General features: G+C 58.1%; 1 protein-coding gene across 1 annotated transcript; it reads left to right on the forward strand.

The window, feature by feature from the left end:
- Window positions 1–70: 70 nt before the first annotated feature.
- Window positions 71–27,260, forward strand: KIF14 (kinesin family member 14). The gene is made up of 29 exons (XM_090263335.1): window positions 71–1,113; window positions 2,018–2,272; window positions 3,141–3,228; window positions 3,711–3,809; window positions 4,774–4,826; window positions 5,351–5,381; window positions 5,770–5,877; window positions 6,711–6,827; window positions 7,153–7,268; window positions 8,230–8,402; window positions 8,629–8,776; window positions 9,002–9,065; window positions 11,018–11,202; window positions 12,221–12,323; window positions 13,042–13,181; window positions 14,378–14,525; window positions 15,017–15,169; window positions 16,188–16,314; window positions 17,928–18,021; window positions 18,358–18,493; window positions 19,629–19,729; window positions 20,543–20,634; window positions 22,878–23,099; window positions 23,257–23,441; window positions 24,525–24,671; window positions 25,329–25,445; window positions 25,615–25,689; window positions 26,344–26,482; window positions 26,785–27,260. The coding sequence occupies exons 1-29, from the start codon at window positions 71–73 to the stop codon at window positions 27,111–27,113; spliced, it is 4,788 nt and encodes a 1,595-aa protein (XP_090119461.1). The 3' UTR covers window positions 27,114–27,260.
- Window positions 27,261–27,395: the final 135 nt, after the last annotated feature.

Genomic DNA, 27,395 nt, shown 5'->3' on the forward strand with positions numbered 1-27,395 from the left:
CTGGAAGTCAGCGTGCAGAGGGGAGCTGAGGTTCCTCAGCAGCGCGCTTCCGAAGTAACTGGCCGCCACGATGTCCTTGTGCACGGCACGCAGGGGCAGCACCAGCGACGCCCTCGGCGCCCCCTCGTCCCAGAGGAGCTCCTCCCCGCATGGCCTCGGCCTCGGGAGCAGCCCGAAGCCGCACGTGAAGTCGGATGTGTCGGGGCGGGAGCTCGATGACCCACTCCTGAGATCCGCCCCGAAAAGCCGAGACATAAACTGCACTTACGTTATTTCGGCCTGTAACACGCCCGGGGGACCCCTCACCCCTAACCCTGTAGGCAGGCTGACCCTTCAGAGAAGAGTTACAAGGAGCAAAGAGTCGTCGCTGCTCGGAAGTGAGATCGGGGAGTCCCCTGGGAAGGTGACAGAAGCCCGTCTCACGTTACGACGTTGTGCTCGGACAGGTTCCGCGGACACGCGGACGACCCCGCGGAGCGTGGGGGCGGCTTCACGGGACAAGAGCGCGGATGCAAAGGTTGTCGGTAACGCAAGCCGCTCTCTCGCGGCCGCCCCTGGGGCCTCAGCTGAAGGCACGGAGGGCACTGAGCTGGTGGCTGATGGAACATGCAAAGCGGAGCCTTCCGCCCTCGGGGCGGCAGGCGGCAGCGTGACCCCGAGCTGCTGGAGTTGCCGCACGCCCACCGGTTCCCAGGGTCAGACGGAAGCCGCCCGACCCGGACAGTTGGCCACGAGACCCACGCGGGGCCAGTCGGACACCAAGGCGCCAGGGCCAGGAAACCGGCAGCACGGAAGTATTGGGAAGGACGTGGCGAGGAACGCAGCTAAGTTTGGGAGCTTCGAGAAAAGGACGCCTACAAAACGAGTGGCGGAGCTCACGGCGGCCCCACGGCGCGGCGCGCCTCGGCCGAGCAGCCCGGCCGCGCCCCGCGTTCAGGTCGGACACAGGCCGAAAGGCTTTATCCTCGCACAGAAGAGGGAACCTTCCCAAGAACACACACGCCCTCCCCAGGAAGACGCTGCGGTTCAGAGCCCCTCGGCCGAAAGAGACCCCTTAAAAGTGGAGAGCAGCCAGGTGACGGTGGCCGTGCGCGTAAGGCCCTTCAGCAAGAGGTACGTCCCGCCTTTGGAACGGAGGCCAGGCTGGGGGCACAGAAGTGCCGATTCCCTCTGCCTGTGGGGTCAGTGATGAGGGAACGGGGGAGCACTGGTCGGGGAGGGGGGAAACCCAGCAAAAGAGCCTTCCCAGCCGTGGGAGGGAGCGAGGCAGCAGGGAGAACAGCCGGTGGGAGCGGGGGCCAGTCCCCAGGCTCAGCAGACGCCTGTCAGCGCGCAGGCAGAGGGCACGTCGCAGCGATGAGGCGGGGCGTCCAGGATGAATTCTAGTCTAAAGCAGAGTCGGGAGCAGCAGTGACCTCGGGGCCAGGCCAGGACCTGATGCTCCCCGCAGACCTAGAGCGAGCGAGAGGCTTCCTCTGCGCCCGAGGCGGATGAAGGGTGGACGTGGGGGCGCCCGGGGCGGGAGGGACCTGAGCGGGAGCGGGAACGGGGGCCGGGCGAGGCACCAGACGCCCACGAGCCGCACTGACGTTTGTGGGGCTGGCCGCAGCGGCACGTGTACGCCCCCCAGCTTTCTGTGGGTGTGTACCCCGAAGTTTCTTTGTGACATGAGAAACAGATGTCCGGTTTGAACTGAGGCGGGTCGCAGTGGGCAGGACACCGGAGAGCCCGAGAGGGGAAGGGAGGGATGGAAAAGGCTGTGAAGGGGGTCGCTTTTCTGGCCGAGAAGGCTGGGCTTCGCTCTGCCTCCGGGCGGTGGCCCCGGAGCCGCAGGGACTCGGTCTGGAGACGCACTGGAGTTCCGTCTGCGCCTCTGCGTTTCCCACACGAGGCAAAGGCAGCATCTTGCCCCGGAGGAAGGTTGCATGTAACTGGTTTTGAGGTCCTCGTGTTCTGTGGGAGGGATGCTCGAAGTAATGACCGTGACTTGGTCTTTTCCCCTGTGCTGCTTTTGAAGAGAGAAGGCCGAGGACGCGCCCCAGGTCGTCTTCATGAACGGGGGAGAAGTCGCCGTGAGACATCCTGACCGGGGACACGTGTACAGTTTCACTTACGATGTCGCGTTCTGGTCTTTCGACGAGGGTCACCCCCACTCCGCCAGCCAGGCCACAGTGTACGAGACCCTGGCGGCCCCCCTCCTTGCGCGCGCCCTGGAAGGCTACAACGCCTGCCTCTTCGCTTACGGGCAGACGGGCTCTGGGAAGTCCTACACGTAAGTTCCATTGCAAGTGCAGCTCCGCGGAAAGCTTCACATCTTCTTGTTTTTCAGTCCTCAGCTGAGGACACGCGTTCTGGTTTCAGAGCGAGCGGAAGGGAGGGAGAGAGAGACAGAGAGAAACTTTGATGTGAGAGAGAAACAGCGATTGGTTGCCTGTCGTTCGCGCCCTGACCTGGGACCAAACCCATAACCCAAGCGTGTGCCCTGGCTGGGAATCAAACCCACAACCTTTCGGTTTACGCGACGAGGCTCCAACCAACTGAGCCACACCAGCCGGGGTGGTTTCCATCTTCTGTGAGAAGCGTTGCGATCTGATAGGAAACATGTAGTTTTGAAACCACATGGATCTGGGCTCACATCTCATCGGTTTTACTAACCAGTTCTGCAAACTTGGTCCCGTCGCTTAGCCTCCGGGCGTCGGTTCCTGGGGACCTTGTGAGTGACATGGGCCCCGTTTTCCTGTAAATGGTATTTCTCACGTAACCAAAGCCCGGAGAGGCTCTGCTGTGTTACTGTGAGAACTGGCAGGGAGTCCTCCAGCTCGCGTTGGTGCGAGAAGCTGCCCAGAGGGGCTGTCAGCCCACGATAGCACTGTGCTGGGCTCGGTCGTTGCCGTGTTCCCGGGGCCGTGCCGAAGCTCCCTCCCCACGGCCCCGGGGTCAGAGCTCCCACTGGCTCTGGGCTGCAGGGGGGACCCTGAGGCTGAGTGTCTGGGCACAGAGTGAACTGCGCCCCAGTGCTCAGCCGTGAGCGATGAGGCTGATTAGCTGCTCCCGACTCCCTCCTCTGACCACCTCCCCAGCGAGGAATTTTACAAACCTAGTGAGTTTCACTTCCGTCCTGTTCACAATGTGTGTTCCAGGATGATGGGATTTGGTGAAGAGCCAGGAATAATTCCAAGATTCTGTGAAGATCTTTTTGCTCAAGTAGCCAAAAGACAAACCCCAGAGGTAAGTTTTCATGCTATCTGCAGGCCTTCACAGCAGGCGAGAAAAGTCACGTCAGGTGGAAGGTCAGCCCTCCTTAGTCTGGGCGCAGCTGTCTGCCCCATCCGGGAAGGGGTCCTGATTTCAGATTCCAACGTAGCGGGTCAGGCTGCACCTTCGGGTCCCGCCCGCTTCACCCCTCAGGCCTCACGTCCTTCCTCCTCCTTCCCAGCCTTTCTGGCTGCCCCCCTTGCTCCCCTTCTCATGGGCCATTTTATTTATGTTCGTGACCCTTCACTGTGATTCTGCATCTTCTGCTGGAGGGTTTATTTCTGAGCTGGAACCTCACTGGCAACAGCCTTGTCCAGTTTTAAATTGGGTCAACTTGTCCTTGAGTTGTTAGAGTCCTTGATATGTTCTGGATACGAGACCCTTATCAGATACATAATGTGCAAAGAATGCAAGGATTTTAGGAGTGAATTGCACACTGTTTCTGTTCTGAGTAGGTTCGCTACCACCTTGAAGTGAGCTTCTTTGAAGTATATAATGAAAAAATTCACGATCTTCTGGTTTGTAAAGGTGAAAGTGGTCAGAGAAAGCAGCCGGTAAGCTTAAAACCATTTATTATTTGTCCTTAACTTCTGTTTTTGTGAGTGCATGTGAGTGTATTAATTCCCAAGATGACGTACATGGCTTAGTTTTACTAAAATGCTATCATATGATAGCAGGTCCTGGGCTCTGCAATCTAAATAACTATATTGTTGTTTGATGAATAAGCTGAGTGATACCACCAGTGGAAATTAAGTTCGTTATTAAATTTCACCTTTTTATTTTAAGCAAGTATTGTGTAAGTTGAAGATTAAAGTATTTGTTCCAAGACGTAGCTGGACAACTTAAACACTCAATCCCAAGAAGCCTAAACAGTGAAGCTGAACTAACAGCGAAAGCTTACGAGGGTTGTGTTGTCACTGCAGTGCGCTTCCCTGGGGTACTTAGCGAGTTGGCGTGCCATAGATAGCATCTCCTGTGAGACAGAAAACTTCCCAAATACATAAGCTTTGTAAAAAACTGCTGTTAGAACTGAACCTTTTTAACTGCAAAGGACCTTGGAGAGCAAGACGCTGGAGGCTGGGCAGGCGCCTGACTTGCTCATGGCCCCACACTTGACTGCATCCCGAGAGTCAAACTCAAGTTGGCATTTTTCTCCTGTGACTTCTGTGTGGTTTAAGGTTTCTGGTCACAGAGTGTAAAGCGTGTCATGTAAATAGACAAAGTTTTACGCGTGTGGACGGCAGTGGACAGAGTGGAGAGGTATTTAAGGCAGGTGAGCCGCGACCGGAGTGGGGTGTCAGGACGGCCCTGTCGGGGACACGCGGCAGGGCAGCCCCAGGCCTGGGCACGCGGCCCCTGTGGGGGCGGCGGCTTCGGCGCCTCCAGGTCCGCTGCTGGGAGACGCCGCGTGTGTGCCCCGGCGCAGAGTGAGGACGTCTCGCCCCAAGTGTGGGGACAGCCCCTGAAACAGCCTTCTGTCTGCCACGCGCTCACCGCCGCCCCGTTTGCTCCCTCCAGCTGCGTGTCAGAGAGCACCCCGTTTCTGGGCCATATGTCGAAGGTCTGGCCGTGTAAGTAGCGTGTTAGCGTGTGTGTTCCTGGCCCTCTACCTTCCTCAGCCCCTGTGAAGGCCCGGCATGGGGCGCTGCTTATACTGAGCAGGAAGCAGCGGGTTTTCTCCCTCTTACCCCCGCTTTCCCCTCTTGCGCTGCTCTTCACGTCTGTTCCTCTGTGCTGACGAGGGGCCCCGAGCTCAGGTGAGCTCCGTGTTGAGAGTAAATGGCTTAGTTGTTGCCTTTGTCTTTCGACGCTCCAGAAGCTTCTCTGAAAGGGCGGGTAGGTGGTTCAGTGTGGATTCTGCGCATCTAATAAATTGGGTTTGTGCTGAGACCCATGCACCCCAACGTCCTCCCCCTCACGTGTCCATCCGTGTCTCTGTGCGTATACACGTGGTCTCGTGATTCAGACTTGCATGTGATCGCATTAAGATGCTCAGGCCTTTACCTTATTAAGGAAAGCCGTACTGTTCACTGTGCGAGAGCAAGAGTGTGATCATCAGTAGAACTGATTTTGTCTTTTTACTTTTTAAAAACAGGAACGCTGTCAGTTCTTACTCTGATGTCCAGGTGAGAGGGATTGTATTTTGTCTTCTTTCCACTAGACAGGGTGATTGTAACTACACATGTCTGTAAGAATGTTTTTCCTTAACTGCTGTTTGTGTAAATAAAAAGTCAGTCTTAATTAATCATAAGAATTACTCTTCTGAAGTAAAAGTAAAAATTGACCATCATGTCAACTTAGAGTTATAGAAACTGCCTTTTAAAGTCGTTATTTTCTGATTCAGATTTCAGTGAGACAAACCTAGGCAGTGGGAACTGATTACTGAATGACGCACATTTACTAATAGTTTCATTTTATGACCCAGTAAGTGTGTGTGTCACCAAGGTGCCCAGGGGACGTGTTCCTGTATGTCCCCGGGGACCCCCCTTGGCTGAGTTGACCCCTTTCTCCCAGGGCTGGCTGGAGCTGGGGGCCAAGCAGAGAGCCACAGCTGCCACCGGAGTGAACGACAAGAGCTCCCGGTCCCACGCGGTGCTCACGCTGGGGGTGACCTGGTCCCAGGTGGGTCAGCGCCGGGGATCACGCTTCCTGTGCGGCTCCTGCTTTTTTAATCAAAGGCTAGTGGGCGTTTGCATAGACATGTAAGGTGATTGGGTTTTAGGGAATCTGCACAGTCACTGAATCAGTTTGGGGTACACGGTGTATGTTTTTCTCACTGTTAAAAATAAAAAGTGTGTACTATTTGTCATATCGGTGATGTTAGAGCAATGTTTAATACTGTATTATCAATAATACATAGTGATTATTGTACAGTATCTGGAAAATCATATCAGAAAGTAAAAGATTTTTAAAAATTCATCCATAGGTTCCATGATTCAAATAAAGCCCCTCTAAACATTTTGGTAAAGACTGTTTCAGTCGTGTTACGGTTACACCTAAACAAATGTATGTGCTTTGCAACAATTTCATGCTGCTAAAGTTCTTTGCAGAGTATTTTTAATATCTGCCTAATATTTCCCTGACCTACAATTTCTTGAGTTTTTCTCGACTGTTGGACGTTTATGTTGCTTTTAAGTCCTTCGCTGCGTTTAATGCCATGACAGACACCAGTGCCGTGCGTCCGGCTTTCCGTCTCTGGGTGGCAGTGTCCTTCCCGTGACCGTGGAGCTGTGGGTGTTATCCCTTCAGCGCCACGTGTCTCCTGTTGGCGTGACCCAGGCCCCGTTCAGTGCAGCCATGATTAGTTATGGGCCACACGTTATCCAGGTTCAGGAAGGGACCCTTTCCTCGTCGGCGGGTGGCTGGTGCTCTGTACAACTTGTCCTTTGGAAGGCGCGTACGGATGGCGCGTCACGAGGACTTACGATGCGTCGTTTTTGCACCGTTTGCCGCAGACGGAGCGTGTGGACGGGGAGGAGCACGAGCACCGGACCACCAGCCGCGTCAACCTTGTGGACCTGGCGGGCAGCGAGCGCTGCGGCCCGGCCGGCAGCTGCGGGCAGCAGCTCAGGGTGACGGGGCTGTCCCAGGGGAAGGGGCGTGCTCCCGGGCGTGTTGTTAGGGGATTACCGACGGACGGGACAGACGAACAACCACAGAGCTGTCTGTCTCCGCCTGCTGCTCACAGACAGTGTTGCTGGGGTCAAAGGGGAATCCGCACTTTGGGGTTATGATTGCTTTTCAATCAAGTCCGTGAGTTTGAGTCATAAGAAGGTTGGTGGTGTATGGCGGGCAGTGTTTAGTCCATGGTTATATGAGGGAAGAGGTCCATTGTGTGCGGTACAAGTATTCTGAGCAGCGACTTGGCGTTAAAGCGTGTTCTTCTCTTGCACACAGGAGGGCGTGAGTATTAACAAGTCCCTGCTGACGCTGGGCAAGGTGATATCCGCGCTCGCGGAACACGGGAGCCAGAAGGGCGTGTTCATTCCCTACCGAGATTCGGTGCTCACATGGCAAGTGTCTTTGACCTTGAAAGGGTTGTATAACATTGGGCCTGGGTCTGAACTCAGCTCTGCCTCCTACAAACTTGGTGGCTTTGGGCAAATCACTTCGTCCCTGGCCTATTTCCCTGGCTGTGAGGTGAGCGGCCGCAGCCCCCGTCTTTGGGGCTGTAGTGAGGCTGAAGCGATGGACGGAGCCTGCTCGGCTGCTGTCAGCGGCTGAACTTGCACTAGCCGTTGGTAGAGCCCGGGGCCGGGGCCCAGGGGGCTCACCACGCAGACTGAGCAGCACCAGTGGAGTTCCGTGTGCTCAGCACACGCTGGCTGGCGTGGGACGAGGATGCATTTCATTTCAGATACGCACCTTGAAACACGTCTGTAGGTGTAGCACCTGGTCCCGATGAGTCTCACGCTGCTGCCTCCGCCGCGCGCCGTCATTGCCGACTGTCCCGGCGCTGCCTCTGCAGGCCCGGGGGTGTGGGATGTGTGTCACTCTTTTGCAGATTAAGAGTAGTGACATTCTTCAGTAATAAGGGCAGACTTTTTAAGTCTCCTCTTTTTTCCCCTCTAAGATAAGGCCTTTGCATCTAGTAGAAAACATTTTGATTGGAGGTCTGCTCATTGTTTTCAACATTTACTGAGCACCTATCTGCTCCCAAAGGTTGTGGTAGCGCTGGGCACAGGGTTGACCGAGACGCATGTCTCTTCCGGGAGTGCCTGAAGCCGGGGACGTGGGAGCGTTGGCCGTGTTGTAAAGTCTGTGCCCAGGTCATTGCTTCATGGGACGACATAGAAGTGTAAGAGAAGGTGAAGTGTTCACGAGGCCTAAAAGGAGCCGCAGACACTAGGAGCGTTCTCACGGGGGGGAGGGCGTGAGGCTGCGTTCTGCGCCCTACCCGCTGGTTTGTGCTGCCGAGAAAGTGACTGGTATTCCCTGTAGGAGCAAAGCCCCATTATGACTTTTCCCTCAAAGGCTGTTGAAAGAAAGCCTGGGTGGCAATTCCAAGACGGCCATGATCGCCACGGTCAGTCCGGCGGCCAGCAGCGTGGAGGAGACCCTGAGCACCCTGCGCTACGCGCTGCAGGCCCGCAGCATCGTCAACGTGGCCCGCGTGAATGAGGACGTGAGCGCGCAGCTCATCAGAGGTGAGCGGGCCGCCCGCATGCTGCACTTGGCAGTGGCGCTCCTGTTCGGGCTGAGGCCGGCGGGGACGCAGACAGTGCAGGTGTGGCAAAGCGGGCCGCTGCAGAGGCCGTGTGCCACCCACTGCTCCTGAGAACTGCCAAGGCAGTGGGCACTGGAGCTCCGCGCCCGCCATGGGAGTTCCTCTGCGTCTGACGTTACCAATCGTGCATCTTTTACAAACATTAGAATTGAAAGCAGAAATTGAAAAGCTAAAAGCCGCTCAAAGAAGCTGTCAGAACATTGACCCTGAGCGATACCGGCTCTGTCGGCAAGAAATAACATCACTAAGGATGAAGCTGCACCAGCAGGAGCGAGACATGGCGGAAATGCAGAGGTGGGGGGCAGTCCCGGTGGGGGGGGGCGGAAATGCAGAGGTGGGGGGCAGTCCAGGTGGGGGGCTCTGTCCTTCCCTGCCCCTAACAGGCGTGTCGCGGTGTCCCCCAGACCATCTGGTTTATTCCCAGTGGTTTCATAGTCTTCACTGATTGCTGATTCTTAGTCAGATGTATAAATATACGTGTATGTATGCGTTTTGAACCGTTATTTTGTCTTTGGAAAGAGTGTGGAAAGAGAAATTTGAAGAAGCTGAAAGAAGAAAACATCAGGAAATAAAGGAGTTACAGGTATGGACTCAACGTCCTAACTGATGTGAAAGTTGAAGGTTGCCGGTACGCACGTACCTAGTGTGTCCTGGTATGTATATGCCCAATGTGTTCCAGTACGCATGTACCTAACATGTCCCGGTACGTATGTACCTAGAGTGTCCTGGTATGCATGTGCCCAACGTGTCCCGGTATGTGTGTACCTAAGGTGTCCTGGTACATATGTTATCTAGCGTGTCCCGATATGTATGTACCTAACGTGTCCCAGTACGTATGTACCTAGCATGTCCTGGTCCACATGCAGGACTGTGAGGAGCTAGTGTGCAGCGCTGCCAGGGTCAGGTGGTGGCTGCCCCGCCCACAAGCTAGTGGGAAACTTACCGTGAATGATCTAGTTGCACAGATGTTTATCGAATGCCTCTGCTGTGTGGCGTGGGCAGCCGGGGTGAAGGAGAGGGAGCGCGGCCCTCCGAGAGCTGCTGGTCCCAAGGGGCTTGCAGAGGGAGCGGGCGCCTGGACGTAGTGACTGGACGCGGCAGAGCCACAGGAAGCTGCCGTGTTCAGGTGACAACACAGCTGCATGTCGGCACCTTTGCACGGGGCCACCAGATGCAGTCAGAGGCGTGGGACGGGCGGAGGAGCGGAGGTGGCTCTGACGAGGGTGGTGTCGGGGACCCCAAGGAGGAGAGATAGCTATGTGAGGTCTGCACGGGAGCAGGGCCTGACGGGGCTGGTGGCCACTGTTTCTGAGCGAGGAACCCCCGCCCAGCTCGGGTGTCGGAGGACCGAGGGGCCGTGACCCGGGGCTGGTGGCTGGTGAGGTGCAGCGGGGCAGGTTCAGACAGCATAGCAAGGAGCTTGGGTGCGGGAGGGTCCACTCTGGGTGGGGGAGTGGCGTTCCGGAGACCAGGATTGGGTCGGTGGGACCGAGAGGTGCTTTTCCGATGTGGGTGCCGAGAGAAACAGCGCACAGGACCAATGCTGGGGTTCCCCAGGTGCGGGCCATGCGTCCCGAGGGGACGGGGCCATTGTGGCCGCAAGGGAAGCGGCGATGACGGTGGCCTGGCGGTGACGCGAGATTAGGACGCGGAGCCTCGGGAGACTCTGGGTGCCACAGGGCGGGTGCAGCACCGGAAAGGGCTGTGAGCTTCTGTCTCCTTTGGGACGGAAGGGACTCGAACGTTTTCATAGGGCCCGGTTCGGTGGGGGATCGGGGCGGGCGGCCCGGGGCAGCTGTGGTGGCGGTAAGGGGTGTGTTTCAGGTGGGCGGTGGGCCAGTCCGCAAGAGCGCAGAGGAGGGGGTGTCCCCGGGAGTGGTCCGCCCAGCCTCCCGGAGAGGCAGGGTGTGAGTGGGGCTTCGGAGTGGTCGGGGGGTGGGGGGCAAGACATCGAGGGGGGAGGGCGGGGCGTGTGCTTCTGGGGGGCCAGTGTGTGACGGGGAAGCGCGGAGCGTGAGGTGCCGGGGAGCGGGCGCGGCTCCGTTTCACTGGCACAGCCTGGGGACGGTCGTAAGGAGGTAACCTTGGAGGGACGGTCAGGGTTCTCTGAGGGCTCCTGTCCAGGCCAGGGAACCCGAGTTCTGTCCTGTTGGCCGCGGGGCGTCATTGAGTGTCGGACCGGGAGGGGGACGTTTGGGAGCTCCTTTCAGGTGGAAAGCGGAGCGAACGGGAAACGGGGGAGACTGGGCACGGCCAAGAGGAGCCGCGGGGGCTCCAGGGGTTCAGGCCGACACCAGGGAGGCTGGTCACTGAGACAGGCCCCATGTGCCCGCGGCGGGCGCGGCGCGAGGGTGGCAGGGACGCTGCAGGGCAGAGAGGCCGTGTGCAGGCGCGTAGCGGGGGGCTGTGCGGGCCCGACTCGGGGACGTCACACAGGAGAGTCTGAGCAGCTGGGTTTGGGGAGACATCGCATCTTAAGGGAGTGTAACAACCTCATTCTGTGGTCACGGTCCCTTTTCCTCTGACTTCTGCCAGAAAGCAGGAGTTGCCTTTCACGTGGACAGCCGCTCGCCAAGCCTGGTCAACCTCAGTGCAGACCCTCAGCTGTCGGAGATGCTGTTCTACGTGATCGGGGAAGGCGCCACCACAGTGGGCAGGCGCGGCCCCGCCTCCAGCGCCGACATCCAGCTGTCCGGGGCGCTGGTGGCCGACGACCACTGGTAAGGCCTCCTCCTCAGGAAGCACAGGCCCCGGGCGTGTTTCTGAAGGTGTGCAGTCCCGGTCTGGGAGGCCCGCGGGTGCCGGGTCCCGGGTGTCCCTCTCCAGTTGCGTCTCCCAGGAAAGTGCCATCCTGCGTGTGTGAGCACCTGTGGGTTTAAAGTACCGACGCTCTCACTGCTGTTTTTGGCGCCACCTGTTGGTTGAGGGATAAGCTTTCTTGGGATTGTAATCACGGGCGTGAAACTGGGTTGGACCGACCGAATTGAAGCATCAGTGTTGTGTGCACTTGGTCCCGTGCGTTGAGTGGCCGCAGGTGTCATTGGGGTGATGGAGTGTGTGCAGCCCGCCCGGGGGCCAGGTGCGTGTTTAAGGGTGCGCAGCTTTCCAGGTCTGCCGTGTGCATGCAGAGCGCTTCCCAGGCCCTTCCTCCTGTGAATCCGATGAGTGGGACTTTGGGGTCCTTTCCTGTTCTGAATAAAAAGACCCAAAGGACCACCGAGCGTCTGCAGCTGCTGTTCCACAGTCTCACCCGACAGTGGGGTCCAGAGAGGCGCCTTCACCCCCACACCCCCACCCTGGGGGAGAGCCTGTGACACCTGCCCCGTTATCCCCACTTGTGTGACCCTGAGAGTTAGGAAAGTAAACAGCAAGACACTGTAAATCTGTTCCTCTTAGAGGTAAACTGTTATTGATATTTTTGGTTTCGGTTGACATTTTTTCTATTTTGGAGGGATGTGGATTTTTTTGAGTAGTTATAAGTGGAAATGCAGACCTGCACATCCTTCCTCTCTGGTGGGGAGAGTGGCTGGGGAAGCCAGGCTTTTCCACCAACACCCCAAACTCTGGCTGCAGGGAAGCGAGAGCATTTTAAGTTATTGTCACGAATTGATCTGACCCTTAACTCGAAACAGACATGGTTCCCGTGATGCCTCCCTCTCTCTGTCTCTCTCTGTGTCCCGTCCCCCCTCGTCCGCTGCCACCTGCCCTGCGGTGGCAACAGGGTGTTTCTCCCCACAGCACGATCAGCAACGACGGCGGGACCGTGAGCATCGCCCCCGCGGGGGAGGCCACGACCTATGTGAATGGCAGGCTCGTTTCGGAACCCACCGTGCTGCACCATGTAAGCTGGCAGGTGCCGGAGCGGGAGGTGTTCGGTTCCGGACAAGTCATCTTTCAGTTTACCTGCAATTCAGTCTGAAAGTTCCTGTTCACGTGAATTCATGAGCTGCCTTCTGTGCAGAGACAAATGTGCCACTGTGGACCGAGACCAGAGGAGCTGACCGCTATCAGTCTTCTAGTCGGTCAAGGGCTGGGTTGCACATCAGGCCAGACGGGCAGAGCCTAGCCCTGCCCTCTGCCCTCTGCCCTGTGACCTTTGAAAAGCTGCTGAACTGGCTGATGGTGCGTCCCCAAGGCTGGGACACTGTGAGCACATTTTAGTGATGACCCAGGAGAATGCGTGAAGTGGTGTTGCCCACGGTCACACATGGGGCCTGCCTGTCGGGGGGGAGCGGGGAGAGGGGTCGTGTCTAGCTGCTGACTCAGTGTCCACGGGATGGCGCTCACCAAGGGCCTGTCACTGCAGAAGGGACTTTGCGCCCCACTGCCCTCACCCCAAAGTCAGGCAGTGACACCTCATTGTGAGACGCACAGGAGACGCACGTGTGTGAAACGTGGACGCGGTTCCTGGCGTGTAGGAGGGTTGAAGACCTGGTGGTTGCTGGGGTTTTGTGTGTCGCGGTAACGACACTGGACCGCACTGAATGCCTGCGCGCGCTGGTCTGCCCTGGTGGGTTTTGGTTCAGACTCGCCTCCAGCGGGAAATCTGTGCGCTTTAGGGTGACCGTGTGGTCCTTGGTGGCGACCACTACTTCAGATTTAACCATCCAGCGGGAGTCCGGAGCGGGAAGAGCCTGTCCGAGGGTCCGAAGGACTTTGAATTCGCCAAGAATGAGCTGCTCACAGCACAGCGGCCACAGTGAGTGGTGCTGGTTGAAGCCGTGTCTCTGGGCGGGGGTGAGACGATGAGAGGCGACCCGGGTGGAGGTCCTGGGACCGTGAGGTATGGGCTGGGGAGGCCTGGGTGCTGCCTGGCTGGTCCCCGAGCACAGTGCTGCGGGACTTCCCACTTCCGCCGTGTGCTTGGATACTCAGCAGGGACAGGCCTCAAGGGAATGCTGGGTGTGGGTTTCATCCTGAAGGTTACGGGGTCACGCAGGAACTCGAGCAGACACGACACAGGCAGGAAGAGGCACCTTTATAGAGCGGTCGCCGTGTGCAGTTAGGGGATGACTGACGGGGAGCAGTGTCATCGTGCTTGGGGACAGGGGACGATGAGGGAGAAAGAACCGGCGAGATGGCCCGAGAGGGTGGACGGGCAGCAGGGGTCTGGGTGGCCCGTGTGGGCTGGACGCACTTGCTGTGGCACCTGTCCAAAGCCCGGGCTTGCTGTCGCCCCCTCTCTTTGTTGGTACAACACACAAAGCGTAACATTCACCACCTAACACGCTCTTCAGTGTGCAGTCGGGGGGGTCTGTGTCCCGCGTGGCTGTGCAGCCCTCGCCCCACGGCCGCCTGCTCCCGCGTCCTCCCCTGACCTTGCCCACAGCCCGGTCCGGCCCATGCAGCGGGGCCGACATGCCTGCACAGTGCGGTTGCTGCGTTACTGTAGACGGTCACACGGTGCCGAACCTCCGCCTGGTCATGCGTGTCCTGTGCGTTTCCAGCCACGTCAGATTTCCCTTGTCCGGGAGCCGCACGTGCAGGATACTGACAGGTGTCATCGTGCCGGTTTAACACAAAATGCCCTCCTCTGGGGTTTACTAGAATATTCACTATGATCTTGACTGCGTCATGTTTTTATATAACTTATTTTTCTTAAGCATTAGAAAAATGTACTTAAACATCTGCAATAGTAGCTAAGTTACAGATAAGCAAATTTTCATCATTTTTGTGTAAACAGTTCTAAAGCTAATAAGGTAAAAGCACTATTGACAAAGTCAGATTAAGCTTTGAGATTTAATTTTGTTTAATGGGAAGCATTTGAATGTGGTTAAGAGCCGTACACCTGAAACCAGTCAAACCGTGTTGACTGCAAACTCACTGAATGTTTTAAATTGGAAACCGCTGTGGTGGCGCGTGGACGCCGCATGCACCGAGCTCTCTGATCCGCAGGCTGGAGGCCGAGGTGCGGGCGGCGCGGCTGAGCGCCAGGCAGGAGCTGCTGCAGAGCGTGCGGGTCGCCAAGGAGCTGGCGGAGCAGGAGCTCTCCGCGCAGAGGGCCGCCTACGAGCGCAGGATCGAGGCCCTGGAGGCGCAGCTGGTAACCGGCTGGCTCCCTGCCCCCGCAGGGGCCACGTGGGACCCCGCGTCCCCGCAGTGGTGCGGACACCGGAGGTCCTGTCCACAGCAGGGGTCCGCCCGCAGATGGCAGGCAGTGGCCACTGCAGGGAATCTGCGGAGGAGGAGGAGGAGCAGCCGCTTCTGGACCCCGTGTTGCTTTAGCCCCGCGTGTCCCCTCTTCCACATCCACCCAGGTTCTTCCGCTCACCTGCCACCCTGAGTGCACGTGTGTGGAAGCGCCCAAGGGATGGAGGTCTAAGGGGCTGTTCCCGGTCCTCCAGCGGTGTGAGCCCCGCTCGTGTGGCCCTGTCCCTGGCCACCTGTGTCCCCAGGGACCCAGCAGAGGAGGGTTTGGCTAGTGGGGGGGGCGGGTACCGCTCTCCTGGTGAGCCCGTTTCTCGTGCCCTGGGTTAGCTGCTTAAAAGTGCTTTGTATTTTTGCCCTAGTTATTTTTATTATTGTTCCTTAAAGAAAGAAGAGTCTCAGAGGAAGGAAATGCAAGAAATAAGTAACCAGAAAGCCACGCACAGAATTGAGGAATTGGAAAAGGCGAAGCAGTGTCTGGAGCAGGAAATCTACATCAACAGGAAGCGACTGGAAGTGGAGAGTCTGGTGGCACAGCAGGTAAGGTGCCGTGGCGGTGCGAGCGTCTGCCACCTGCCACCCCTGCTGTCGGGGATGCGCCTGCAGCCGCTCACCCGGGTCGCTCCCAGGAGCTGTGGGCACTGATTTCCGTTCTCACTGGGGACGGAGCTTCTTCCAGGGGCCGAGTTCACAGGGTCACCTTTCTGTCAACCTTTTGTCTTTCCTTCCTCTGTGTGTCGTGGTCTCTGAGTGGGGTCCCTAGGCCAGCAGCGTCCACGGCCCCTTGGAAACTGAGGTCCCAAGGCCCCGTGCAGAGCGGAGTCAGCAGGTGTGGGGAGTCAGAGCAGGTGCAGGGAGTCAGCACGTGCAGAGCGGAGTCAGCAGGTGTGGGGAGTCAGAGCAGGAGTCGGGCAGGCGTGGGGGTCTGAGAGCGGGCGTGGGTCGGGGGGGCTCTGACGGTGCCACACTGTGGTGGCCGCACTGGCCTCTCCGGTTCCATGCCTCAGACCTTAACCTCACAGTTGGCTCTGAATGGCAGGCTCTTTCCCCTCTTTTCCAAATTTGGGGTGGGGGTGGGAGAAAGGACCTGGTACCCCAAGTCCGGATACTTAGTAACGTGGCCCTGCATCACTAGTCAGTTCTGGGGCCCAGAGAACACGCTCCCCGAGTTTCGGGAGGAAAACCAGGACTATTTAAGTCTTGAAAATGCCATGCGGGGGTTGTTGCAGGCTCATCTGTGTCCAGCAAGGTTTTTAGTTGTCTTTTAGATCTAACTTCTTTATTTCATTAAAGGTCCTTGGATGTGGGCTTTCTTGAGCAGTTTTTTTTTTCTTTTTTTTTCTATTAGTGGAAAAAAGATTAATCTTTGTCACCAAAATTCCTACTTTTGTTATGGGGGAAAATCATTTTCTAAAGGTAGTTTATATCTTTTTAGTAGCCTTTTATGCTTAATAAAACGTGCTGTAAAATGCGGTTTAATGATAACGTGTTAGGACTGTCGATCTGGTTTCATGATCCCTGTGTTCTCACGTGGGCCTGTGGGCTGCGTGTCACATAGGCGCTGGAAGACCACAGCATCCGCCACACGAGAATCCTGGAAGCTCTGGAGGCCGAGAAGCAGAAACTTGCTGAGGAGGTGCAGGCTTTGCAGCAGACGCACAGTAACAGGGGGGAGCCTTCTGCAGGTGAGCACGGGGGCTTGTTCACGTAATTACTGCGCGTCACACGTCTCACAGGTGCTTCACTCTAGATGTTGCTGACTTTTCTGGATCTAAATTTGTATGACTGATTATTTTAGAATATTCAGTTATATCTGCAGATAGTAAAGAAAATTGCAAGTATTAGTATGTAACATGTTTTTAAAAATCCCTCCTTATTATAATCCTTATTTTTTATCTAGATTGTGCTTCATCTGTGGGTACGTCATTCTTTCTCACTTAGACGCTATTATTATTATTTTTAATTATTTATTTTATTTTTAGAGAGAGGGGAAAGGAGAAAGAGAGGGAGAGAAATATCACTGTGTGGTTGCCCCTCACTCGCGCCCCCCAACTGGGGACCTGACGTGCAACCTAGTCACGTGCCCTGACTGGGAATCGAACCAGCGACACTTGGCTTGCAGGCCAACGCTCATTCCACTGAGCCACAGCAGCCAGGGCTTAGACATTATTTTTTATGTCTATTTTTATATTTCTATGTTGAACACAACATGTTTTTAATGTAAACTCTTTTTTCCGTCACGGAAAGTGCGGTCCATAAAAGCGGAGCAATTGCCATTCAGTCAGCCGGCGGCAGACGCGCCCTGTCCGCGGCCCCCGGACCACGGGCAGCAAACCCCAGGCCGCAGGCACCCGGTCTGTAAGCGCTCGCTGCACGTCCCTGCAGGTCCCTGCTTCAGACGAGCTTCCTCCCCTGTCCGTCTCTGAAGCATAATCTGGTGTTATCACTGCACATAAAATACTAAGAATTTCTTGTGCTCATTAGCTACCTGGTCCATATTCAAAGTTCCTAGATAATTCCACAAATATTTTTTACTACTTGGTTTGCTCGACTCAGGATACAAATGTGGCCCACGTACTGTGTTTACCCTCGCAGCTCAGAGCTGCCCCCCGCCTCCCAGCGTTGCCCCTCGGCCCCCATTCCGTGGGTCGTCTCTCCAGGCCTGGGGTTGGGGTGCTTTTCCCGGGACCTGGTGATCCTGTTAAATGCTCTATAGCTTCTATTTTTAAGTTACTTTGAAACTTAGTGCTCTTTCTCTCTCTTGCAAGAAATAATGAAATACATTGTACTAATAGATACTTCTCTAGGGCCTAAACCAGTCTTGCGTGATCACTTGGCTTTTTAAATTCATACGGATAATGAATTTTATCCTTCCAAAGAAGTGCTTATGATGGAACACTGCTGTATAAGTGTGAACAATATAAAAAGTATTTATTGAAAATCTTTAAATTAGGAGAACGGAATTGTGGGCTAAATTGTTTTCTTGTCTTTATGTCCTTTTTATACGCATATCCGTTCTGCTAAATGTCCAGGCAGAATAGAAAGGGTCAGGGTTTTGTGCGGGTAAGACTGTACCCCTACAAGCGAGGGGAACAGCCTCCGGAGACGCCGAGGGGAAGCGCAGTCTCCGGCGGCCCCGTCCTGGGAGAGCCCCCCACTCAGCCTCGGGCGTGTCCGCCGGGAAGACCTCGTTCCCGGAGAATGTGCCGCTGCACGGGCGGGGCGGGGGCGCGGGACTCCGGGGTCCTGCGTCCGGGCCGCTGGCGGCGCTCACGCGCGTTGTCGCGTCCCCTGCCAGCCGCGGCGACCTGGGGCGCCCTGCGACTGTCGGTGCTGCTCCGCGAGGCCAACCTGCTCAGCAGCCGCTGCGGCCGCCGGTTCGCTTTCGGCAGGTGAGTGCCGGCCCGGCCCTCCGCGCTCTCTCCCCGCGGGCGCGGCGTGTGTGCTGTGGTGCCCGTCCGCCCTGGAGGTGGGGCCCGGGGCTCGGGGCGGGGAGCGCGCTCCCGGGCTTTCAGACTCCCGTGCGGGCGGAGACTCCGTCCGTGTCCCCGTCGTAGAGGGACCAGCCCTCGGCGGACTTCACTGTCGTAAAACGCCACCCGCGGGAAGTTCCCGTCGGGGGCCAGCCCGGGGGTCGGGGGGTGGGGGGGGTGCACCCCGCGTCCGCTCCGTGTGCGCTCGGCGTCCGCGCACCGGCGCGGGGGTCAGCGCGGCCTCGGTGTCTGCAGGCACGCGGCGCCCGACGGAGGCGGCGGGGACGGGGACGCCCGAGTCCGCGTGCGGGACCTGCGGCTCGGCCTGGCCGCCGTCTGGAGCCTGGAGGCGTTCGAGTCGAAGCTCGCCGCGCTGAGGGAGCTCTGCGAGGTGCGGCCGCCGCGCCCTGTGCGCCGCTCGGGACGAAACTGCGGGGGGCGGGGGGCTGCCATGTCAGCAGTCCCACCGGTTTGTTTAGTCTGTGTTTAATGACCGGTCAGTCCGAGGGTCTGACTGTTCCCTTGAGGGAAAGGCGTGTGTTCCGTCTAGAAAATAATAGAATAAAACAAAGGAAAGCAAAGGAGAGAATCATTAAAAACAATGATTGATAAATTGGAAATTAGTAAACTCAAGCTCTGGTTCTTTGGAAAGGTGACATTTAAATAAAGAACATCGAAGTTTATATTACATATAAACTTGTACGCTAATAAATTTTATAATTCTCAGGAAGACTTTCTCAAAAGGAAAAATTACAAAAGTTGACTCAGTGGATGAATATCCCTGCAATAAAGCGAAAAGTTCGTCAACACCCAGTCTCAAAAAAAGAAAAAGGAAAACGAAGTTGCGGGCCCCAGTGAGGGTTAGGCGCGCGCGAGCGCTTCTGACGCCCCAGGGACCAGACGCCCGCTGCGGCTGCTCTAGAACCGCCAGCGCAGGAGGGCCGTGGCCGCCTTCCGCCCGGGGAACTGCTTAGCGTCAGACAGAGCCCCCGGGACCCGGGCGGCGGCTACGGGCTCCTCTGGGTTCGCAGGCCGGGGATCAGGCCACCGAGCGCACCAGCAGGGCCGCGGTAGATCTTTAGTTTTTCCACGTCATCGCACTAGTATTTCTGACCCACATGCCGCGTAGTGTTTTGTTAGAGCTTCGTTAAGGAGTTAAAATATAGATTCTGATCCCGATCCGTATGTTCAGCCAGCAGGTGACTGAGTCCTGGCACCGGACTACCTCTCTTCTTACCTGAGGGCTCCACTGTTTTTGCTTTTGCTGTCTTCTAGATCACAAGTTCATTGTTTTCGAGTTAATGATCTCTGTTGCTTCTGTTAGATCTGTTTTTGTATAAACCTTAGACTCATGTGATTGATTTTTGTTTTTTTGAATCAGGGATGTGATTTTTTTAGACTTGTCAGATGACCTGTAATTTTGCTAATTTTACCTTTTAAACATAACAAAGTATTTAGGATGTTTTCTTGGTGCTGAACATTCTTAACCTCGTCATGAGCAGGAACTGTCTCTCTCTTTCTCTCAGAGTAACTGTGGCAGCCAGTGTGAGGACCTTTTCTGCGACCTGGAGGACGGCTGGGAGCCTGACCTCGCAGCGGCCCCCATCTCTTCTGTGTCTAAGAGGAGGTGAGCGCTGTGCGATGGGCGCTCTGCTGGCCGCACACGCGTGTCGTTCCTGGGTCTGAAGGCACCATCTCCCATCATGACAACTCTGTGCAGGGGACCCAGTAGAAGAGGAGGCGTTGCCTGTTGCTGGTTAAATTACAGCACTTGGGACGTGAAATTGTCAGTTAAAACAGGAACAAAAAGATCCAGTGTTTCACCATATAGGTCTTAGAGCAACTTAGAATAGCATCTGTTCACTGGGGAAGTGTCTTATTTTCAGTTAATAAGCAGCATTTGTCAGCTGCAGAAGTTCCCTGTCACCGTGATTTATTCTCTAGTGGTGCTCACACTAACTGGGCTGCATTAATTCTGTGACTTACAATAAAATGGAGCCTATGCCACGTTTCGGAGGAAAGGTAATTTAAGAGTAATGAACACTGTTCCCTGCGCCCACGCCTGCCTCCCGGTCAGCTGCCCCTCCTTGTGCTCTGCGTCACTGTCCCTGGGGCTGTCTTCGTCCGAACGCCCCCTGCGCTGCACGCTCTGAACACCGTTCGTCACTGGTCCTTGGCCTTATCTCTCTCCCCGTGAACTTGGGGCTCAGTGAGGCTGGCAGCCGTGCCTGCTGTGAGCTCCCCTGCGGAATTCAGAGCCTGTTCGGTTCATCAGCTTCATGTTTAGAACAGTATCTGGAAACAGTGAGGTTCTTGCTCGGTGAGCCCAGTGAATGGAGCCCTCGCTGGAATATTTCCGTGCAGAACACACAGGAATGTTCTTGGTTGTATCTCTTGTGCAGCAGGGCCTGCTGACCCGCCCTCCTTGTGTCTCCCTCAGGAGCAGGAGCCTGGCGAAGAACAGAAGAGTCTCCGGCTATCTGCATGACATCCACGCTCAGGCAGCTCGGGACGCACCTTCACGGGCGTCAGGTGCGTTTCGTCAGATGGTCTTGTTCACTGACGTCAGGTGCCGGCGCCACAGCCCCACGTTCATGTCCCTGAGCCAGTGGTTTCGTCTCGAAGCTTCCATTTCTCAAAGATGAGAACCTGGCTGCCCGCTCCCAGTGAGAGTCCGTGCCCTGTGGTCTGTCTCAGCACCTTTGAGTGGCTCAAGCGCACAGGTCACTCCTTGTGAGAAAGAGCCAGCTGCAGGAGCTTATCTGCTGTTGCCTGTGGGGGGGGGGGGTGCACCCCCGTGCTGCCGCTGGGCATGGGGGTCTTCGGGGCGGACAGGGAGCATCCTCTGCCCCCACCTGGGACCCCTGCACGCGGTGCTGTGCGCAGCTGTAGTCCGATCTGAAGTTACTGCAGTGTAAACGCATCTTTCAGACGCCCTGCACGCTTCCTGCCAGCATCGGTCACGGTGCCGACCTTCCTGGGGGGCGGGGGCGCTGTGGGCTGGTGTCGTTCCGAAGCCGGTGCCCACTGCACCGCACGGACGGGCAGCTGACCTCAGCGGTCTGGGCGAGTCCTGGACGCGTGGGTGGCGAGGGGGGACGAGAGCGCACGGTGCGGGACCCCCTGCAGTCCGGGCTCGGGGGGCTGCCGGGAGGGGTGCGTGATGTGCACGTGGCTGTGGTGGGCCAGGCGGGCGGACACGTGGGCGAGGTGCCTGCCTGTCGTGTGCCCGCATCACAGCGTAGGAGCCACCTCAGTGAATGGGGTCAGGAACCACTGTGTCAGGCAGTGCGTTCGCTGCGGGCGCCCACGGGACACGAGCGGCCATAAGAGAAATGACATGTCTCATCTGGGCTTCAAAATCTAAAGATGATGATTTCTTGTTTACCATAAAATTGCCTCTCAGGAAGATGATGGCTCTGTTTGCTTAAGGGAGAACAAAATGTGCTGCTGGGTTTCATTTGCCAAGAAAAGAGCACATTGTCCATCTGTGGTAGCAACTTACGGATCCAGTATTGAGAATAACATGTTTGAGAAAAGCAAATTTTTTCAGATACTTGAAGGGCCGTTTCTAAGGGCCACTTAAAAATAGTGTGTTAAGGGGAAGTCAGATGTGGAGGGGCACAGAGGAGGTCCCGTTGCAGTCCGTGCTTGTGACCCACCTTCTAGGTAGCGGCCGCCGCTGTGACCGTCACGCCCGGCTTGGCGGCCTGCGTGCCGTCTCCCTGTGGCTCTGCGGCTCCTGCTGCCCTGCCCCACCCCCAGCGCTCTGCCTGCTGCAGCTCTCAGACAGGAGGTGGAAGTGCCCTGGGCAGCCGTGACGGGGCGGGCAGGGTCGTGCCCTCCTCACCTGCCACCCAGGGAGCCTATTTTGCAACTAGATCTGTGTAGGTCTCCCCGAAGCGCCGGGCTGGGTGTCAGGACGCACGAATACAGTTAAGGTCCCAGACAGTCTGCAGGCAGCTCGGGGTGAGGCTGATGGGCACCCGTCGTGCTGCAGCTTTGGGCCGGCGGCTCTTCCCAAAGCCGGCTCCCCTCAGCCCGCGGCTCTCCCGGCCCCCAGCCTGTGCCTCCTTCTGCCTTCTGTTCAGTCGTCTCTGTCCCGTCGCCCATGAACTGGCCCAGAACACAGCCCTGTCTATTGAACGGGAACCGCTGTGCTTGCGGGCCGGGGGCTGGGGCAGTGGCTTCCAGAGACTTCGAAGGACCCCAGCCAAGCTTGTCCGCTTCCGGTGGTTCGGGCGGTGCTGGGAAAATCATGGGGAGTCCGTCTCCCAGAGGTGGGAGCCGTTCGCTGCAGGAAGCCCCGGCTTCGGCCTCTCCTGACTGTGGCGTGAGCTGCAGGGGAGCTGTGGGGAGCAGGGCTGCCGACCCACGGGTCCTACGCTGCCCACCCCCCCGCTTGGGAACGAGTGATGGCTTACATACGTTATTGTGCTTCTTACGTTCACATTGTCTTACGTAACTACCAGTTTTTGCACCGATTCAGTTTCTCGGACTTGCCAAGAGGTGAGCAAAGACGGCCATTAAACAGAGGCCCAGGGGCAGCTGCGTGCTCTGTCCTTGTTGTGGTTGAGACCGGATGTCGTCGGCCGGTGGCCGGTTCCCACGGGGCTGCGTTCTCACCCTGGCGTCTCGAACCCAGGACGCTGAGACGGGCCCGGCCTGCTCTGGGCGTGCTGACGGAAGATTCTAGAGAGTGTCTAGAGCGCAGCTGTTTGAGGGGGTCGGGCCCGAGCTGCAGGCTGACGATGGCAGGTTTTTCTGTGGGACAGGCCTCGTGGAGAGATCAAGCGCCCTTTACCCCGTTGCCACGGAGTCCCCCCTTCCTGGGATTTGCAAGGACGTGATTGGCTCGTCACTGGCTGTCCTTGGACAGAGTCACGAGGAGATGACGGTGGCCGACAGCCTGCTGGAGACATTCCTCGACGTCCGTCGGGCGCTGCTCGCCGTCTCCCAGGCCCACGCGGCCCAGGACGAGGACAGCCAGGATGACTGTAAGCTGCGCGCGCGGCGGTGGCTCTGCACGCAGCACTGTGTGTGTGGCAGATTCGTCCCGGCGGCGCGCCGCTCCTGCTGCTAGTGCGTGAGTGGGGTTGCGTCTGCCCCCCTACCTGGAGGCGGCCCTTCCGATAATGTTCCCTCTTCCTCCAGTGTTCTCTTGTGACCGCGCCGCCCAGGCGCAGGCGGTCCGGGTCGCGTGTGCCTTTGGGCGGCTCGTGGTGCTCGTCGCGCACTGGCCAGGGGACGCCCCTCCTGGCTCGCACGCAGCACAGCTCGGGGATGAGCTGAGGCAGCAGGTGCAGAAGCTGGGCGGCTGCTTACAGGTGTTTCTGCAGGTGAGTTGGTTTGCTGATTGTCGTTTAAAGCATTTGCTGACCTTGTTCTGCCTCCAGCTCCCCAGGTTAGAGGGCTGGCGGGGGCAGAGCTGGAGGCGGAGCCGCAGCCCCAAGGGCTCAAGCCCGGGAGGGAGCTGCTGAGGGCAGCCTGGGGCGGAAACAAGGGGGGAGGCGTGGGGCTGGCTCTTGGAGGCGGTGCAGGGACAGCGAACGGCCTGGCCCCGGCCGGCACGTGGGGAGCCCGTCCTGTGTCCCTGGGTGAACCGCCCTGCGTGTCCTGCCTCTGGTGCCTGCTGGCCGGGCCACTGTGACAATCCTGTGGGACAATCCTGTGAGTCCCTGTCTGTGGTTTCTCCTGGTCATTCGCCAGGAAGGACACCTTGTACTTGACTTAGGGGTTGAGGGTCTGTGGTCCTAGGAGAAATGTTTTCTAGAGGGATCGAGGGGGAGGACCCAGGTGGCTGAAGGGGCCGCAGGCCGTGCTCAGGAGAGACCTGTGTCAGGCTGGCAACAGTCGTAGCTCAGTGTGGCTTCGGCATCATTAACGTGTTCTGTAACGCAGGCCAAGAGGCGCGCTGCGAGTCTACAGTTAGCGGACAGCGAAGCTCGGGAGACGCCCGTCCCTCCTGGGGGTGTGCACGCCAGCGTGCTAGGCTTTGGTCAGAAGGAGAAGGGGTGTCCCTGTCCCTTCCGTCCCCTCCTGTCCCTTCCCCTGACACGGGGGAGTGTATTAGCCTCGTGTCAGGAGCTGTCGGGACAGGAAGGGGCAGAAGAGCCACGGTTTCGTCCTCTGGTGCTCGCGTCCCTGCCCCGTGTTACATGTCATTGCGTACATGCTCTGTCGCCTGCTTGTGTGTGATATCCCGGAGGGGAGAGGGCTGAGTGTCTTCCTCATTCTGTCACCGAGGGTGGCTCTAGGCTGGCCCGCCTCTGTCCTGAGACGTCTGTGAGCGTGTCCCACATCAGTGAACGCAGATTCGTTCTCTTCACATCGCTGCTGCGTTTCCTCCATGCCCGCCCCCCCCCCCCCCCCCCCCCCCCCGTCACCTCTGTGTCTGCTGCATCGCCCGTCGCCTCCCACAGGGCTGCTGGGCCGATGTCCCTTCGGTGGTGAAGGACGCGCAGAGGAGAGCCCTCCAGGCCGCGCAGCGGGCCGTGACGTGCGTGGGGCAGCTGGCGGTCCTCTGTGGGAACAGGCTGCGTCTCCTGCGGAGCGGCGGGGACGAGGGTGCCGGCGGCCAGGTGAGCGGCCGTGTGGGTTCCGGGAGGCCGCACCTGCGCGAGCGGCGGGCCGTCTGGCGGTGGGGTCGCCGAGCGTGACCCGTCCTTACAGGGGAGTAGCTCTACTTTGGTGGTTTGGCAACACGAGTTAAAATGGTTTCCGCCTGAGTTGGCTGAATGTGCGGAGGCGCTGGATGGTTCCGGAGGCCTCGCTGCACCTCGGGCCTTTGGTCAGACGAGAACGTCCACCCACCCCGGAGGGCTCGCTCAGCGGACCCGCGGCGCCGGGCTCTAGGTCAGGAAGCTGGCAGACCTGGGCTTAGGCCGCTCGGGCTGCTGAGACGGGGTCGGAATGTGACCGCTCCGGCGCCACGAGGCCTGCGGGACAGGCAGCGCTCTTGCCGCTGTCGGGTGGGGCGGGGGGTACTGCGCGACAGGCAGCGTTCTTGGCACTGTGTATGTGTGGCGGGGGTGGGGGGGGACAGCGGGACAGGCTTGCTCCAGGCTTCCCGGGTGGACTCGGTTCCTGTGCCAGCCTCGGTGAGTTTAATAATCTCGGAATGTACTGATTTCTAAAACATAAAATGTAACAATTATTGGATAATTTTTAAAAAGTCTAAAACCTGAGTTTTCCTGTTAACGCTCAAAACCCTTTCCTAGGGGGAGTTCACGGACGCCGTCCGGGATGGCGTGGGCGCGGGGCTGCGGCTCCTGCTCGATTCGGGACGAGAGAAGGCGGCAGAACTTGAGCGCGAGCTCCTGGGGCCGTGCCCACAGGACGAGGTGCGGGGCGCAGGGCGTGCCGCGCGGGGCAGACGGCGGGGAAGCTGGTTTTAAAGACGGGGTGGCTCCAGGAACTGAGCTTCGTGAACGTGCGTGTCAGGTTGTGTTTGGTTGAGGGGCTGTTGGCGTCGCTCTGTCACGGTGTGACAGACGCTCGCGTCCTCCCCAGGTTCTCCGGCAGCTGAGCGCCCGCGCGCTGGCCTTCGTCGGGGCTCTGCAGGACGTCTTTGCTGCGTGTGGAACAGTAAGGGGGGGCTCTTCCCTGGTGGGTGCGACTCCGGGTGGGGCGTCTTGTCCTCCCGGCGGGGTCAGCATGCAGCTGCGGCCCCCCGGCTGCCGTGGTTCTTGGGTCGGCGATGGCCGAGCCGTGTGCGCCCGCCGTTCAGTACAGACACGCCCGCCTCTTCCTGCTTCTGGCGGGGACGCTCGGCGCTCACCTGGGTGGTCGTTCGGGGCTGAAACATGAGCTCAGACTCTGAAACCCGGACGAGGGAGGCAGGGCTTCGTCCTCACGTCTCAGTGGACAGAAAACGCAAACTAAGTGCGTGATGTAGGGGTGAGAGGGGGAGGGGTGTTTATGGGCTGGAAATGTAAACGGCAGGTGTAAAGATAAACTTACTAATGAAGCCCATTTATCTTGTGTGATGTTAGGTAGCGTGCTGTTGCTCCGGTCCATTCTCCTGTGATGGCGGGATTAGACGTTGGTTTAAGATAAATGAGGAATTCTTATTTCTTTTGAGAACAGTAACTGGTAACACTGCGTTTCGGACTTGCTTGGGGGCAAGTGACACGCACCCCGTCTTGAAGATGAGGTTCCGGCTGTAAAACCGTGGCGGCTAAGCCTTACTGCCTCGTAGCCCACTCTGTATGTTTACAAACATTCACTGTATTTACACAGGAAAGTTCCAGAATTCCAGCACAAGAAGAAAATTCTGGATTAGAGGACTTGAAGAAGATGGTTGATTGTGCCTCCGAATTTCTGAAGTTAAAACAGGGCTTAGAGCAGACGACCCAGATTGTCCTCTCTGCCCTGAGAGGTATGTACTCCCAGTGGAATCGGTGGGTCAGCGTCCTGTAGTTTGAGGAACCACAGACGTCTTTTCGCTTCTAACTCAGTAACTGGCCCGATGGGCGCTGCCTCACTGACGGAGATTCCCGGCAGGAGCCCGTGTGGTTGTGCTCCCGCCCCAATGACCCAGCCCGCCCCGCACGCCCGCTTAGCCATCAGCTGAGTGACCCTCACAGCCCACAGTTGCCCTGACAGGGCCTAGCGTCCCGTGAGGGGACTTGGGCCTGGCGCGTGGGGGGGGGCTGGTGAACATGTCCTTCTCCTGCACAGGACGCTGCGGAGACGGGGCCCTGCTCAGCACCTGTGTGGAAAGTGTCTGCCGTGCGGCCGGGGACGTGTGTGCTGCCTTGGTGGCCGGCAGTGACCCGGGCTGTGGGGACCTGGCATCTGCAGCCACGTCGCTGCTGCTCTGCTTCGAGCCTGAGGAGAGACCTGACTTGTTGAGACCCTGGGAAGTCTGTCATCAGAAGAGCGGAGGAGGGCCGCGGCTGTCCCGGCCCGGCGGGGGCAGGGGCGTCCCCAGGCGCGTCTACGAGCTGCCGTCTGGAGCCGCGCGGAGCCCACGGGGGCGCGCGCCAGGCAAGGCCCAGTGGGTGTGACCGGAGGGCCCGGGGGCCGTGGTCCTGACACCAGGGAAGACGCAGAGCGAGGCATCGGGGTCCGTGTGTCCAGGACACGGGTCTGCTGCGGGCCTCCCGCTGGTCGGGGCCCGAGCGTGACGGGAGCTGAGTTCAGGGGCCGGGGGTGCCCCAATTGTCCCAGCAGTCGCTCAGCCACCCACCGCGCGAGACCGTCGTGGCGCACGGACCGAGCTGAGGCCTCGGAGCCAAGCGGGGGCGTTCCTGCGGCTTCTCGCGGCCTTGAGGTTTAAATCCGCGTCT

Source organism: Furipterus horrens, unplaced genomic scaffold (genome assembly GCF_987537825.1).
Source record: "Furipterus horrens unplaced genomic scaffold, mFurHor1.1.pri manual_scaffold_15, whole genome shotgun sequence".
Taxonomy (NCBI): Eukaryota; Metazoa; Chordata; class Mammalia; order Chiroptera; family Furipteridae; genus Furipterus; species Furipterus horrens.